The sequence below is a fragment of the Oryzias latipes genome, chromosome 7 (genome assembly GCF_053564925.1).
Source record: "Oryzias latipes strain Hd-rR chromosome 7, Olatipes_Hd-rR_3.1".
NCBI classification, from domain to species: Eukaryota; Metazoa; Chordata; class Actinopteri; order Beloniformes; family Adrianichthyidae; genus Oryzias; species Oryzias latipes.
This window is the reverse complement of record NC_136243.1, coordinates 22,244,446-22,262,009: the sequence shown is the minus strand read 5'-3', so window position 1 is coordinate 22,262,009 and position 17,564 is coordinate 22,244,446. Positions and strand designations below refer to the sequence as shown.

General features: G+C 37.1%; 1 protein-coding gene across 2 annotated transcripts in view; it reads left to right on the top strand.

Moving 5' to 3' along the window:
- Positions 1-17,564, top strand: part of cacna2d3a (calcium channel, voltage-dependent, alpha 2/delta subunit 3a) — a 125,946-nt gene that overhangs the window by 69,151 nt on the left and 39,231 nt on the right. The window contains exons 9-13 of one of the 2 annotated variants that reach the window (XM_078950589.1): positions 2,609-2,698; positions 3,583-3,696; positions 8,604-8,682; positions 12,289-12,422; positions 16,075-16,092. In XM_078950589.1, coding sequence (XP_078806715.1) covers positions 2,609-2,698; positions 3,583-3,696; positions 8,604-8,682; positions 12,289-12,422; positions 16,075-16,092 — 435 coding nt within the window. The remainder of the gene's footprint in view (positions 1-2,608; positions 2,699-3,582; positions 3,697-8,603; positions 8,683-12,288; positions 12,423-16,074; positions 16,093-17,564) is intronic. The other variant, XM_078950590.1, reaches the window with a different exon arrangement.

Here is a 17,564-nt window from a genome sequence, read left to right as displayed (position 1 = left end):
GCCGCACCTGTCTACCACCCTCCATGGGCCCTGTCAACCCAAAAACCGGCAGCACCCATATGGGTCAATCCCCGTCCGGGTGCATGTGACTAAGGCTACGTTCACACTGCAGGGCTTAATGCTCAATTCGGATTTTTTGAAAAAAATCCTTTTTTCTTTTTTCGCAAGCCCGTTCACATTTCCAAGTAAATCCGAACTTTTGTGATCTCCAGTGTGACCGTGAAACGACTCAGAATTGACCCGCATGCGCAGAAGAGTACTCAACGATGAACGCCGTCACTCGTTTGCGGAAGTAGCTAACGTTAACATGGATGTCAACAACAGTGTTGTCAACACTGAAGCTCTTTTTGCAGTATTAAATTTATTTTCACAAAGGAGCCAGCACAATTACAATCTTCTCATTTTAAGAAGGCATTGGAGCCAGGATCGTCTGTACCCACTGTTGTGGAATGGGGATGTGTATGTGTTGGGGCTGCGCGCGCGTGTGTGTGTAAGAGACAGGAGAAGAGCGAGTGCAGCGGTAGAGAATGGGGGTGGGGGAGCAATGTGGGTACGCATTCATGTTGTGTGTTGCGGAGGAAGGAGAACGGTCATAGAAGAAGATTTCCCCCAGAATAAATGCTATGGACTCTTTATTAACCCGTTCTGGAGAATCCTGGAGAATCTAAGGGTCAGAACCGGGAGGAGGAGGAGGATCCGCCTTGGGTCCCCTGCGCTTCTGACCACGGTCGGAAAGGGGAGAAAGAAAAAAAAAAGTAATCGCGGGAAAGGTTCAACACCACGCTCGGCCATTTAGCTGGAAATGTTTTCAAAAATCACCCGGTTGCGATTAGAGCCCTGGAGTTTGGCCTCAATAGAGCTGTCACCCAAATATCAATCCAATCAGTGACCTCGCTTCCCTTCCACTGACTGGTCTCAGCAGCATCGTCCGCCATGGTTGATGTTTATGTTCTCGCTCCCGCCTACTTCAATGCAGTATGATGAAGTTTGTAGCGTATCAATGACGTACAGGTCGGATTCATGTGGCCTGGCCTGTCAGACGGCGGTCGCATTTGAAAAGATCGGATACGTATCGGATTCAGGACCACAGAGCCAAGTGGCCTGGGTCACATTTGAAAAGATTGGATCTGTGTCGTTCAGACTGTCATGAAAAGATTAGATACAGGTCGCATAGGGGCAAAAAAATCGGAATTGGGTCGTTTCAGCCTGCGGTGTGAACGTAGCCTAAGACTTTAGCCACATGCGCCTGAACAGGTGCATGTAGCTGATGTCTTAGTACAGGTGCTTGAGACTAAGAAATTAGCCACATGCACCCGAACAGGTGCATGAGACTAAGACATTAGCTCTGAGGGTCTATCCTGTTTTTGACATCCCTTAAATTATGTAAATTAGAACGAAAGGGAACTAAATTAGAAAAGTGTGTGATGCCAAAATATATTGGTGGATTATGGAGGAAGACTCAATGAGGCTTACAAAAATCTTGCTTTTAAATGTAAACGATTTCATGTTGAGCAAGCGTTTTAGCTTAAAAGCAGCATCCTCAACATTGTATACACAAAGAACTTCAATATTCTACTTTACCACTGCATGGTAGCATGGATTGAATTTTACCTATTTTATTTGTGCAGTGTGTACGTTTATGGATGTGCGTGCGCACATATAATTCTGCCTCTTGTAGTGAAAGAGCTCTGATATGACCTTAATGCTTGTAAAGAGACTGTTCTGCTCCCATCAGAAAAGAGCAGAGAAATGATAAAGTGACTATTATAATCAAAAGTGAAGAAAAGGAAGGTAGAGAAAGATTAAAGGCTTTGAGGGTGTGGGCAGAGTCTAGGTCAGAAGGGGTTTGATGGTTGTGTGTGATGTTATTACGCATGCATGATGAATTTGTGTGGGAATTGTGTCTAAAAGTTGTTGTTTTTTAAAGTGAATTTCTTTGAGGAAGAAAAGTGGAACCTTAGTCATTTGGGGTTATTAAAAGAGCAACATCAGGATGTAAACAGCTCTTGATGAGACTGAGCTGTCTGCTTTAGTACATCTGTGTTTCTGTGTGTTGCTCATCAAGGCAAATACTGGGGCAAACATGTGAAAGCCTTTGGGCTGATGACATCATTAAACTAGTCATGGATTGTTAGAGAGGAAATGTACCTTTGATGGCACAATCAGATGTATGAACAGGCACAGCAACACAATTAACAACACACATGTGCACCAGCTAGAACAAACAGCTATTTAAAATGAGGGGAGCAGAAAACTGGACAGAATCTAGTAGTTATTTCACATGAAATTTTAATTTGTTTCACCATAATGGAACAGCTTATCTGGAAAAAGCCCAAAGAGCAAAGAAGTTGTCAGTCACTCAGATCAACATTTAGATGTTTAATCCTTTCCTTCAATAATATTCCCTTAACAGTTATTTTCTTTTCTTTTTTACATAAAAAGAGGGGAAAAAACACCCTAAAATAAATAAGTTAAGTTCAGTATTTTTCAGCCTGTTCTTGTCTTGGCCAATTATTCCAGTAAGTTCTGATGATTTAACTTCAATTTAGTGTGCATAACACCGTAACCATGATGGTGTTTGTGTCCCCCCCCCCCCCCCCCCCCCCAGCATTTCCGTGAACATCTTGACAAGCTGTTTGCTCAAGGCATCGGCATGTTGGACTTAGCACTTACTGAAGCCTTCAGTCTTCTTGGGGATGTAAGTATCACACTGACGGATGACGTATATAAAGCATACATGCACATACATGCATACATGAAGTGTGATTCATATCAGTGTTTACTGAACTAAGAAGGTTTTCCAAGTATCATCAATAGGCACTCGATAAATACTCGATAAAATAATCTGCACTTGATCTAATAGGGAACAGATTATAGTAACTATGCAAAAATGAAGAAATAACATAATATATGTGAAAATATATAAATTAGCTTTTTCCCACTCCATTTTAAGAAGCAACTCAAACTTTTTTTACTTTAATTGATAATCATTATATTTAGTGAGTCTAATGAGATGTGTGTGTAATGTGTGCATTACTGCCAAAATAATGCTTATGAGTACAGGTAAATACATTGGCAAGAAGGTTGCATCACCTTTAAAGAATTTGTTAATTTTTCTTTGTTATAATCAATGTATTAGTTGGTATCTGAAATTAGTTTGATATATGTGTTTTGTACATTTTTATTGCATTATTCAGTTATTTTTTAATGCTTGAAATTAATCAATAAAATCTAAATCTAAAACAAATAGGTCGGTTTAGCTTTGATGAGAAGCTCAGTTTGCAAAAGACAGAAAAACAAAGAAAGTAGGCATGAAACTCAAACTGAATGACATACACTCTAATATGAAGGCCCAAACACACATTTATCTTTTGTTTTTCATTCTGCATGACAAGGAACTGGACACTGCATTGTGAATTTCATCAACTTTTCACTGGCAAAGCCTTTTATCCGTGTGCACTCTTTTTTGTTTGTTTTCTAATGTTGTGTTGTGAAGCCATGCAATGTGACATACAAACTTGTTTAACATTTTTCTAATCTGAACTAAAGAGACTCTTTTCTTTTTTTTTTCTTTATGTCCAGTTCAACAAGACCGGGAGGGGCAGTGAGTGCAGCCAGGCCATAATGTTGGTGACAGATGGGGCAGTCGATACATATGATGCTATCTTTGCCAAGTTTAACTGGCCAGATAGGAAGGTAATGCTTGACACACACCTCATTATTCTCCATATTTATTAAGGTTAGCAGGCCTGTGTTTCACATGAGCCTTTATTCACAACTTTTTGAAGCTATAAAAAAATATCTAAAAAGGACACATCCCTGTGTCCCAAATGCATGTTAAATTACAATTGCTCCCCACTCAAATACTAATTTTCTAGTTTTTATTAAGACCTTTTGTGCTTCACAAGGAGAAGCGTAATGGATTAGTTTATAGTTTTAACCCTCGCCCATGCTGACATAATCTGACCTTTGAATGGGATAACATTTTATCATTTCATTTTAAATCTAACAACATACTATTTTTAAGTATTTGGTTGCAGGAATATGTCAAAGAACTTAAAAAAGCGTAGTAAAGTGCTGCACAGAAGAGCTAGAGATCATAACCAGTAAAACCCTTTTCCTTTGGAATTTTGTGCTATTCTTCACAGACCTTTCTGTACAGACCCACCCCAATGGAAATCATATTTTTGCTCTTTTTAACATATTCTTGTCACAAATTTCTTATGATGGTTGACATATATAAAATAACTTGAGTAGATGAAAACTGTCCAAGGAAATTCACAATGTCAGTTAAAAAAACAAAAACAAAACATTGCTCCATCAATCTCTGTTTTTCTCCTGGGGCCCTTTGTTTTGTGCATTAGACACCAGTGCAGGTTTCATAAACGCTGTTTTATTACTCTGCTGAACTTTTTTCCCTGCTTTAAAGCAGTCTTAAAAAATACCACCCTGATCAGATCGGAGATTGTTGTTTTTCACAGGGAGCCCTCAAGGGATCTTGAACTTTTTAGCCCTTTTATTCCAAGCATGCAATTATGCACCGTTCGTTAATAGTTTTATATGGCATCTCTCCCATAAAAACAGGAATAGTGATTGTTGGCCTGCATTTTTTTATAGATGGAATTTGAAATTCAGTCAAGTCGATCACTTTTGCTGTAAAAGGACCTTCTACTTTGACTGTCTAAAGACCTAAAAAAAACAGTTTTAGAATAGCCTTAAATTGTTAAAGATTTCTTCCATCTCAAGCTACGTTCACACTGGGCATGTATGGTGCTTTTAGGAACACACTGAACGTGGGTTCTTGCATTTAGCATTTGGTGTTCACACTGAACTATTGCTACCCGATACTAGCCCTAATATCTACAGTTGAAAGTGTCAGGTAGGGGGGTTGATGAAGGTCCCAAAACTCAGAGACGGGAGGCACACGGTTCCAAGTCAAGGGGTTTTAATTCCATAAACAAAAGCGCTGCCGAGCAGGGGAAAAAAAAACAAAAGTAGCTTTTGCTGTAAACAGGTAAACAGGGAAGGAGCCGGTCATGGAAATGACTGGATGAACCAGCACAAGAAGAAGGCAGAGACAAGACATGTATACAAACAGGACTGACGAGACACAGGTGAAATCGATCAGGAGAGATTGGGACCAGGGAAGTAAAACTCAAAACTAAAACATACAGGAAACCTTCAAAATAAAACAGGAAGCAGAACTCAAACATGACAGACACAAAATGGAAGCAAAAACTAAGGCAAAAAAAAACAAACCATTACAGGAAGTGGCTTGGTGCAAAATGTCAAAGTGGTGTAAATCTCGCTAATCTTGCTCCAGGTTTTTTCTATCACACCTCTATTCCAATATATGAAAGACCTGGTGTCATAAAATTCCAGCCGGGCAGAAACTGCAATCAATAATTTCTTCCTTGTGATCACTTTTCAAATGATTGGCTTTTCCTTTTTTTTCATTCATGATGAATGAAAAAAAAAAGGCTTTTCCATGTTTTCAAAAAGACACTACCCATGCATCACTACTAAATCTGAGTCCCTGACTGGTCAAAGTTCAGCGGGTTTAACTTTCAATGCGCATTCAATACATACAACAGATGTAAAAACTTACGTAGCGATGCGTAAATGCAAGAGCTTTGAACGCGGAGGCCTAAGACACGCATACACACACGTTTACATAGACTTTTTAATCGAAGGTGGGTACTCGAATGCGTGTTTCAGAGCCCGGTGTGAATGTAGCATAAGAGTTGAAAAGATTGTGATGTCATTATGATGTCCACATAATTTCTTGCCAGGTTATATTTTACTTACATGTAGCAGAAATATGGAATTTTAATTCTAAGTATTTCTGTCATAGCGCTAAATATTCTGAAGGTTTAATATTTGACCATTTTTGTTTTCTTCTTTTTTGGTGCAATTTGGATTATGAATGCATGAATAAGTAAAGAGTATTCTGCACAGGTTAATGAAATCATAAAGCACACCTAAATGTTGGAAGGGGGTTAAATTTTGCAATATTGAAATATCAATTAAGTTGAGGTGGAGATTTAAACTTCTCACTTAACCTTAGATGCAGGTCTACAGTTGTGGGCACTGTGATAAGATGGCACAACAGTTTTTTTTTTTTTTAAGTTTGGAGATATTTATAGTAAAAATGTTCTGTCAGCTAAGATGGATGTGTGATCTGTATTAAAAATTGTCAACAACTCCAAAGACCCCTTCCTACTAACTCTTGCCTTTAAGCAGTTAGCTGAGAGGGGGCAAGGTAAGTAGATCCATTTAAAAGAACTCCAACTGTTAATAGTAGTCTTCTGTCTCTGTCACACACTACAGTGGGTCTACCTCACTCTCTCTCTTCTTCCATTGATACTTTTTAATGGCTTATCTCCAGCCAGCCTTGTCGCTTCACCGCCACACAACATCACGCTGAGCCCGAAGGCAGGCTTTGGGAAAACTGAATATAAAAAAATAAGGTCATGAATATCTTTTGTGATTTATTGACAGATGTCACTTAGGTGATAAACTGTGTAGTGACGAAAAGTCAAAAGAAAAGAAAAGAAAATCTAGATTTTTGGGTCATTTTAGCGTGAATATGTCGAAATAATCTCATAAATGTCTTATTGTTGGTATATTTTTCAAAAACGTGTTACTGTGGAGTCAAAATAATAAAATGTTCTTAAAAAATTAAAATAAATGTGACAATTCTTTCTTTCTTTCAATTTGACATTATTATGAACAACTATTCCAACAGGGATGTGAAAAAAAGATGATTTGTAATAATATATTTAATCAAGTTAGAATGTTCATGTATAGCATGCACATGTTTACATTTTTGTGTCAATGCATCAGTTTATGTATACAATGTATACTTCATATTTTTTTTCTAAATATTACAAGACCCTTTTTTATGCCAAATTGATTTTATACACATACACAGTATTTACATATACATAACACGGTTGCAAAAAAACTAGAAAAAGCTTTAAATAGATATCAAGGTGTTTTTCTAACTCCATCTTTAAAACCTTTAGTCTGACACTTGGTTGGCTCTCAAATATTGAAAGTCCGAAAGTTTAATTTATATTGTCTAAATGGTTTTACAAATGAAAAGTTTGTGGCATTCTAGATGTTTAAGAACCTCTAGAGAAGTGAAGCAGGACCACCTTGTAAAGATGGAATAAGAATTTAGTTAGCAGTTAGCACATGTTTGCCAGATGGGCTTACTGTAAGCCTCATTTTGCACTGGAACACTGCTGTCCTGTGTAGTGTTGCCTCTGTGAATACTGTCTCTGCTCTCTAGCAACACATTATCTGCTGCCACCATTTCACAGTGCATACTAAGGCTTTAGCTTCATCCTTTGCCAGCATATTTTACTGCTGTCTGAAAGCAAAAAAAAATAAAATAAAGGAAAGTGGCATAGCTGTGTTCTACTGTGTATAAAGAGAAAACCTTGGATGTAGTTCTGACCTTCGCTTGTGTTGGCAAAAACTGAAAAACAAAAGAAATCACAGTCCTGTCTGTGGCTTCACTTACATGTTACTCTGAACATTGCCATCATAATATTTTTTAAATAGAAAACTCAAGCAATTATGTTATTATTATTTTTTTTTAAAGTTTTCTCACATAAAAGTTGATTAGACCAAAGTTTTGTATTTTAAAGGAGCCATCTGTTTGTTTGTTTGGCTCTTTTTCTATATTGTAAAGACAAAAACACAGTAACAAAACTTTTTTTTTCTCACTTTACATCAAGGGAACTTACAAAAACATAAAAGTACACATATTTGACTGCTTTACAAAAAGCAAACATTGCTGTGTAAATTGATTTGGCAAATAACAGATAATATGATGCATGTAACACTTCAGGAAGGTGGCATATATATTGGATTATTTGAATCATTCGTTCAAACAACATAAGCAAATGTCCTTAACCGATACCTAAATCTTTGTTACAAAGGCTCGTACCCATAACCCATGTCAGCACATTTGTGCATTCATGCTCACGGATACGTGCACGGATGCAGTCACTGTCAGACTTGAGAGAAATGGTGAAAAATGGAAGCATGCAAACTACAGCAGCTGCACACCCAGAGGCTTGCATCTGCTCTTGTCTGGCAACATTGCTCTTTGTACACACACACACACACACGCACACACACACACCCACACACACACCCACACACACACATACACATATGTACGCACTCACCTGTCTGCTACACCTGCAACAAAACTGGTGTGTAAAGTTAGAAATGGCTCTTATTTGGAAGTGGCTCCTGACATGGATTTAATAAAAAAAAAAACATTTTCTTTTTTTTTAGCTTTTTCCAGTTTTATATTTGTTCATCCCAAACTGCATTTCACTATCCTTCAGTTGAGTTAATGAAACATTGTTTAAATCACAAAAACTAAATGAAATCAAAAGGAAAGATTAAAAAAACTTGCATGTCACTGTCAAAACTATTACAAAAGATTAGCACTCACTAGACTACAGTAGACAAAGAAAAAGCCTCTTTCCAGATACTGAGTGTTATCTGGTGAAGTGGTCTATAATAATAAGAGTTTAAAATGAACCGCTGGAACTGTCTTTTTTTCTTTGTCTCCATAGGTCAGAATCTTCCCTTATTTAATTGGTCGAGAATCTGCCTTTGCAGAGAATCTGAAGTGGATGGCCTGTGCCAACAAAGGTGGGATCTGAACCCTGTTTTCTCTTAATAAACTGTCACTCCAATGAAAATCTGACACATTCTAGAGAACGTGTATATTTTAAGCTTAGAGCATTGTTTATCAAAAAACCTGCACCTTTTGTGATGTGGCATTTCTATCAGTGATCAGTGTACTGTACAGAAACGGGTGTGTGTATAGTTCAATTAGAGCTATTACATTTAGCTGCTTTGAGTGTGGTCACAGTTGTCTCATTGTGCAGAACACTTTTCATCAGCTTCTAAATTTAGCAGGGATATGGGTGACAGAGACAGTCTGGCTCCATATCCTCCGGCCACAGTAGATAAGACGAGCAAACCACAGGTCACCCAAAGGGTGTGCATGTCTCTTTAACTGTATGCCTCTTTGTAACACTGTGTGAATAATTGGGTGAAGTGTCCATAAAACTGTGTATTAAACAGTTCATCCAGTTTGAGAGCAGGATCGATGGTGACATTTTGTGTGTCTGTTTCATGATGTGGAAGAAAATGTAACAAATGTTATTATTATGTTATATTATTTTAGGGTATTTTGTGTCATCATTGTTTACATAAAAAATATGCTATGGAATTGAGGATTTGATGGAGGAATAACCACAAATTTGCCTTAATAAATCTTCAGAGCCAAACTTAAAATATTTAAGGTGTTTTTGAGAAATCCTCTAAAGAATTTAAACAAATTGGTAACAGCATTGCCAGGAGATTGCCCCTGCAGTTTTGCAGCTCTCCCTTACATTTGTCTTTGTCTCCTCATCCATCATCTTACACTTTATCTTGACAGCTTGTTGTGTATCTTTTGCTTATACATAACCCCATAAGTTAACTTCTGAATATATTCAGACCCTTTGGCAAACTCATGTCGTTGCTGTCCTGTATCTAACCAAGCGTGGCATGTCATTGAGAGCAGGGAACATTCATTTTTCTTTACCACTGGTCCCAGTGGCTCAGCCTGAAGGACGCCCTCAGGCTTCCAAGCCAAGCACTCATTCTGAGTTCAAAGCTGTTTTAAATGATGACGACAGACCCCGACATCCTTTTTTGAGTGATGTAAAGCTGTATGCATATGTGTGTGTGAGTGTTTATTGTAAGATATGGTGGAAATTTTGCATATTTAAATAAAAAAAGAACATGTCAAAGTTCAACACTTAGGTGAAGGTCGATGTGCGGTACTTTCTTGTTGCTATTGAAACTGGAATAAAATAATAATAATAAAAAAGGCTTTTAAACTTTTGAGACAAATTTTTAAAAGTTTTTATTGTTTTGCAAATACTAGGTCCAAAATTGTCAAATGAAGTGACTAAAAACTTACATTTATATTAAAACAAAAAACTCTAATTGATATTTTCAGTGTGTCTGGAATCTGGCTTTTTTTTCCCCTGAGGATGCAACATATGCTGAGAATTTTTTTTTTTTTTTTTTTTTACTAAGATGCCTTAAGTTCAGACTGGTAGTTTTTTAATTTCTATTTTTTATTTATTTTTACATTTAGGTGGAAAACTAGTGGTCCTAATTATTTTCTCCTATTTTGTTATTGTGCTCTTATCTTCTTTCTTTTTTCTTACTTTCTGTCTCTATGTTGAGACGACAGTTTTCAGTTTCATATGTCCACAAGCATCACATTAATTGCATTACAGTCGCAGTATGATACTGATCTTTGACGTCACACATTGATTCTACATGGCAAAAATAAAGCTTGATGGGAGAAGGTGCAATCTGTATAATGGAGATAGCTCTGATCTCGTACCACCTCAATGACATTCTCATTACATTGGGTGAGATAACGTAATATTTGAAGCTCTTCAGAGTTCACCTACATGCCACTCAAATAGACATGCCTCTAAAAATGTGTAAAAGTGGGCTTTAATAAAATATGATTAAAACAACCCCCCTAGAGTTTTCGTCTTTAATATATATAAAGCTACAATGACATTTTAAAAAAATGTAAATGCTCTTATTTTTGGTGTAAACTCAGACTTTTTAAGATTTGAGTCAATGGGATAGTGCTATACCTTCTGCAACCTACCTACAACTGTTATTTTTGGAACTGCAATATTCAGTATTTCCTGGCTGTATTAAATTCTGGAATGGAAGGTGGAGGTTTAATTTAAACCTATTTTCTGTCTATAGGTAGCCAAAAGGATGTGGAATTTCAAATAACATTTTTAAATACATTCGCCAAAAATAATGACTTTAAGCTCATAATGTGTTTCTCATAGGTTTTGGTTTCATTGCCAAGTATTAAGTTTTTACTAAGTAAGAGAATGTAATAAACAATCATGCATGAATAAGAATAAGAAAAGCTAAACAAAAGGTTTAAACAATAAAAGCAAATCAAGAGCAGATTTAATTACATGTCAACGCAATAGCATACAATTACCCATTGAGCTTTCAAAATAAAACACCTTGATCTCACAGGAAGTCAGTTATTGCCATTCTTCTGGAGTTTGTTAAACTGGAGGTTTTCAGTGTTTTTTTTTTTTTTTAAAGCATTTTCATTAAGTAGGACTTAGGTGGATTAAGTGTAGGCACTCCGAATAGAAAGTGTGCAGAGGTGTGAGTGCCTTCTTGTGTGCTTTGGAATGTAGCTGCAGTGAATCACAAGGGAAATAAAGTGGTTAGCTTTGTTCAGCAACTTACCCTGTAAACTCTAAACAGGGCTTCAACTCAGGAAAAATGGTCACTTTGGAAACTAGGGTTGTTCTGAACTGCAGCCCTGAAAAAACACAAACGTTTATGTGTAAGAGTGAAAGCGCAGAAGTAGCAATAACTTGTGGTTTCATATTTTGGACATTAGGGATGTGTGTTTTTAATTTATTTTGGTTTCCTCTAAATACAAAAATCTATTCTCTGTAAAACACATTTGATTTGTTTTTAATTACTATAATTAAAAAAAATCTCTTTGTATTTTGATTTTCCAAAATCCCAACAATTAATGTTTATGGATACCTGTCAATACTGGGCCATTATTTTTGTTTTGTCAGTATGTTTAGCCTACGGAGCCCGTGTTCTGACATTAAAAAATTAAAATATATCTCGTTCACACAGATTAATATCTTGTTCCCACAAATTAATATCTTGTTTGCACGAAATACTATTCCATTCCCAAAAGAGTATATTGCGTTCCCTCGAAATACTATTTCGTTCCCTCAAAATGATTAACTCGTGCGAATGCAATAATTAATTTGGTTATTCACGTCATAAGTCATTCATAAACACGGAAAAAGATATTAATTTGTGGGAACAAGATATTAATCTGTGTGAACGAGATATATTTTAATTTTTTAATGTCAGGACACGGGCTCTGTATTAGTCAGATTTTATTTTATGTATGCATATTTATATATATATATTCATAATTTTTTTCCTTTCTGTCATTACGCGAGAAAAAAAAAACTCTGTCAGATTTTTCAACTTTTCTTGATACACCACATAAACAATTTTGCTCTTCTTGTTATGTAATAAAAGACACACATGGGGCTAGAGATTTCTACTATTACCTTTAGAAAGTCAGTTATTTAATGTAATAGACTTGATTGTAAAAATTCTAATGATCTCCTTGATGTCGATGTCTTTCTTTTGTTTGCTTCCCAGGGTATTTCACTCAAGTTTCCACACTGGCAGATGTGCAGGAAAATGTAATGGAGTATCTCCATGTGCTTAGTCGTCCCAAAGTAATTGACCGGGAACACGACACAGTGTGGACTGAGGCGTACATCGACAGCACTGTGAGTTGTCTGTGGAGCCCCATGACACTGAACTCAGGCTCCTTCATTGTTACTCATCTTCACTACCTTTAATATTTTCCATCAGGGAAGACTTGCAGTGACTGTAAAGGACTAAATTTAAAAAAAATAAACGTACGGTTTGAATAAGCATTTTTCTTCATGTTTAGAATGAGTGGATTATGTTAGTATTAAAACAAAGTTTCAGCCACTGACACATTGTAGTATTTAAATAATGCATTTCTGACCACTAGCAGAAAAAGTCTGTGCTTAGCAGGTGAAGATATTAAGCAAATAGTGTGAATGTGTACACGTTTGTGATGTGAGGATTACACAAAGTTGTCCTAAACCTCATTATCTTGACTGCTATTTCTTTCTTTTTTTTCTATAAATTTTGCTTCCAAGGTGAAAGATTTTCAGGTATATTTTATGGGTCCAAAGCCTTTTTTTTATTTTGAAATCTGTTGCTGCATTCTTAAACTTTTCTTGAATCACTGAGCATTTTTCCATATTTTTCTACAGTGAATGGAAAATAAAAAATAAGTTTTCAATAGAAATTCAATGTATTTTCTAGTCTATTCAGATGGAATCTAAACCTTTGTGTATTTTTTACCAGCTGGTGTCTGGGATATACAAATTAAAATATGCTTACATTGCAGAGGGGTATTTTGCTAGCCCTGCCACTAGGGTAATTGTTTTTAAACAGTTTAGCTTGTAGAAAAGTGAGAGAACGCTCGACAGTTTTGTCTTGATTGATGCTGTAGCGCTACGACAAGTAATGTCCCAAATGAAACTCAAAACATGTTCTCTTGATCCCATCCCCACTTCACTTTTTAAGTCAGTTTTCACATCATGTGAGGAGGAATTACTAAATATCTTGAACTGCTCTCTTCAGACTGGAGTCTTCCCTGCAACCCTAAAGACTGCTATAGTGAGACCCATTCTGAAGAATAGTGGTTTAGACGTAGCCGATCTAAATAACCACCGGTCGATATCCAACCTGTCATTTTTAAGTAAAAATTTTAGAAAAGCTTGTTTTTACTCAACTGAATGATTTTATTAATGAAAATAACATTTTAGAAAAGTTTCAGTCTGGTTTTAGATCTCATCACTCAACAGAAATGGCACTTGTCAGGGTCTTAAATGACCTCAGGTCCAATGCTGACATGAAGAAAATATCTGTTTTAGTCTTACTGAACCTGAGTGCAGCCTTTGACACAGTTGACCACTCTATCCTTTTAAACAGACTTCACGACATGGTTGGATTTACCGGGACACCTTTTAATTGGTTTAAATCCTACTTCACAAACAGAGATTTTATTGTTAATTTAAATGATTTCTTATCTGGAAGGCACAAACTGACTTGTGGGGTGCCTCAAGGCTCCATCCTGGGTCCCACACTTTTTAATCTTTACATGTTTCCACTTGGTGACGTCATCAGGAGACACGCAATTAATTTTCATAGGTCTCCTGATGACACTCAACTATACGTAGATGTGTCGACTATATGTAGATGTGTGACACTGGACCCCTGGAGAGCCTTTTAAACTGTATTTTAGATATTAAAATGTGGATGGGAGAGAACTTTTTGCAGCTCAATCAGGACAAAACTGAAGTCTTGGTTATCGGTTCTGAAGCTGAGAGAGAAAAGGTCCAATTGTATCTGTCAACCCACTTTATGAACATATGTGATACAGTAAGGAACCTCAGTGTTATTCTAAATGCAGATCTTAGCTTTGACCAACATGTGAATCAAGTAACTAAGACTGCATTTGACCATGTGAGAAATATCGCCCGAGTGAGAGACCCTTTCTCTCTAGAGCCAGTGCTGAAATCTTAATTAATGCTTTTATTACATCAAGATTAGATTACTGTAATGCCCTCCTTTCTGGTGTAAGGAAAACCACTCTCAATCGCGTGCAGCTAGTCCAGAACTCTGCTGCACGCCTTTTAACGAGAACCAGGAAGAGGGAGCACATTACACCAATCTTAAAATCTCTGCACTGGCTCCCTGTCAGCTTCAGGATTGATTTTAAGATTCTTTTAATATTTTTTAAGAGTGTCCATGGTCTTGGTCCTTCTTGTATATCAGACTGGCTTTTAGCTTAGGAACCTTCCAGAGCCCTTAGATCCTCAGGCGCTGGCCTGCTGAGGGTCCCTAGGGTCAAGACAAAATTCCACGGCGAGGCCTCGTTCAGACACTACGGACCTCGTCTGTGGAACAGCCTGCCTGAGGATGTGAGGGATTCATCCACTGTTGAGGTTTTTAAAAAGAAAGTAAAGACTCATCTATTTAACTCAGCTTTTAATTTAATCTCATATGTGGGATTTTTACTCTCATATATTATGTGCTATTGTATCACATATTTGTTTAATGCCTTTTAGTCCTTTTATGTCTTAACTTATTCTAATTTATATTCCAGACTTTTTTATGCACTAACTTATCTTATTTTATTTTAATTAATATTTTCATATTTTGGCTGTTTTTATATTTTAACTTTCTTATTTTATTACTTCTACATTTTAGACTGTTTACGAGTGTTTTCTCACCCTTGGCTGGGGTGTTAGTGTTCGGTCTCCCAGAGATTTTGGCCATAATTGTCCTCTGGCATCTCTTGTTCCGGGTCCTCCGGGCTGCCAGGCCTGGTGTTCCCATGTTAGGCGCACTGGACCTGGGGGTTGGGGGTCTCTGGGGCGGGAGGTGCTGGGGATGAGTTGTGCTTGTGCTGCATAGATGCTGACACCCCGGCCAACAGGAGGTCAGGGTGGACAGCGCCTTCTGGGTTCTCTTTTCTTAAGCTCTGTAATTTCTCTTTTATTTGTGCTTGTTTTTGTGTATTTTATTATGAGGGGCTTATTTAAGTATTTTATTACATGTGTAGGGATTGGTTTTATTGTATTCTTGTTTGTTTTTTATGGAAAGCACCTTGAACTGTCTGTTTGACATGAAAGGTGCTTTATAAATAAAATTAATTTGAATTTGAATTTAGAAAAGCTTTAAAAAAAGTCTAATGAAACTAAACCTCAACAGTCTTTAATTAGGCAATGACTCCTTACGTAAATGAACAAGTGGATTGCAAAAAAATATGTTAAAAGCTTAAATAATGAACAAAAACATCAACAGAAAACCTGGAGAGTGATTAGATAGAATTTAAAACATGACAAAATCATGGAAAAAAGACAATGGCGATGTCTTTTGACTATTGTATAATCCACAAAAAACTGGAACTGCTTAATATTCTTTTTACACATTCTTTAGCTTAAATTCCTCAATGAATACCTATATGTAATGCAGTATTGTCACAATTGAGGCCCTACAGCTGTCTATTTATTCCAAAATCAAATACCTTCCATGTTTTCTCCTTTTTTTATCCTTTCATTTTTTCTTTTTCTACCTTTCTCAATTACTTTATTTCTTTGTGTTTGATGCATTCTTTGAGGAATATTATTTGTTAAAATACCTGTCTCTAAATGGCGGTCTTATTTGTGCTGTTGGCCAGTGCAGACCGCTTAGCATTAGTAGATTTTATGCTCCCACATTCACTCCATTCAGCTAAAACTGCTCTGAAAGGCGTTCTGTCACTTATCCATGAATGTGTTGACCCTCTCTATTTTAATTTTCCTCCCCCTCTCCTCTTGAATCTGAACTCTTTAGCTTCCCCAAGCACAAAAGGTAAAAATTCTGGTTTGAGGTCATGACTGTACTGTGCTTCGTGGAGGCCTGCTCAGTGTTCTTGTGCATTTCATTTGCATGCGCATTTTGGTTTTTATACCCGTGATCTAAAGATGTTGATGTGGTGAACTTCGTACCACACCGTTCTTTTGTGTGACATTTGTCGTGTTGTTGGTTTCCCTGTTGAGTCGAGCCTCACATCACGGTTGTTTTTGGCCTGGTGGATCACTCTTTTCTGCATGTCTGAATAAACACACTTTCATGAGATGTTGTCCATAACTGTCACGATCCCCGGCCTGCCAACTGATTTTTTTGTTTTGTTTGAAATTTAGGCCACAATTTGCTGTTTGGCTTTTAGACTATGCCGTAAAAAACACAACTGCCAGGGATAGCACAATGGTAAAACTCTTAAAAATAAATAAATAAAAGGCTGTTCTATAATTTTCATGGTATAAACCTAATGGTTCATAGCAAGGGATCTGTTTTGATGCTTTTTATCCCTTTTCATTCGCGTTTCATTTCTGAGTGATTTATGAATCATATGTGGGTGGAGATAAGCACATTTATAACCATAAAATAATGATGACAGAGCAAAGGACTGCTCTGTCTCTCCTTTAACAGCAGCCGCTTGGAGCTGTTGCTTTTAACAGCTTGCAGGCCATATGTTCGATAAAGTGACAGATCCACCCTGACCCTCACTCAAATGACTCGGCAGAAAGATGGCATCGGATGAATCAATGAATTCTTGGATTTTCTGATTTGATAGTTAGGACAAGCAAGACATTTCCATTGTCTCTTTGTTTGAAAAAATATGCCCATTTATTTGGTCTTTCTGCCAGATAAGAAGCTGGAATTGTTCCTTTGGTAACCTGATGTGCATTAGGGATCTGTGTTCCGGGACTGATGTGTATCATCTTTCGAGATGAAGGGTCAAACCGTCTATTCCAACCCAATAATCTGTCTTTTCTATCCTAGCTCTCCTTTCTTCTCATTTAGTTTGTTTGCCTTCACCCTCTCCAGTTCCTTCACAACACCTTGGCTCTGTTCTTTCCTCCCTTTTCCCTATTTTTCCCTCCCATCTCACCACTTTCATCCATCGTTTTCTGGCTCATTTGGCTTTGTTTCCCGCTCCACCAAATGATCTGACGGAGGAGCTCAGGGATGATGTGAGTCAGCATGGTGGGAAAAAGAGGTGTGGGGTGAACGCATTTCTAGAGGAAAAATATAAGCAATTTCTGAGGGAGAACGTTAAATATTTCAGGAAACAAAATATCAGGGAGCACTGAGAAGGAGGAAAGCTGTGGGGTTCAGATGCGCATGTACGTGAAAATGATTAATACTTGATTATAAAAGAAGACATACGGAAAGCTTGGAGCAGTTGATTACCTCTTGATGATGAATTGAAGTAGCGAACTGTTAAACGCACCAGGACAGATTATGATAAACTGCACGCTTTCATAGCACATTCACAC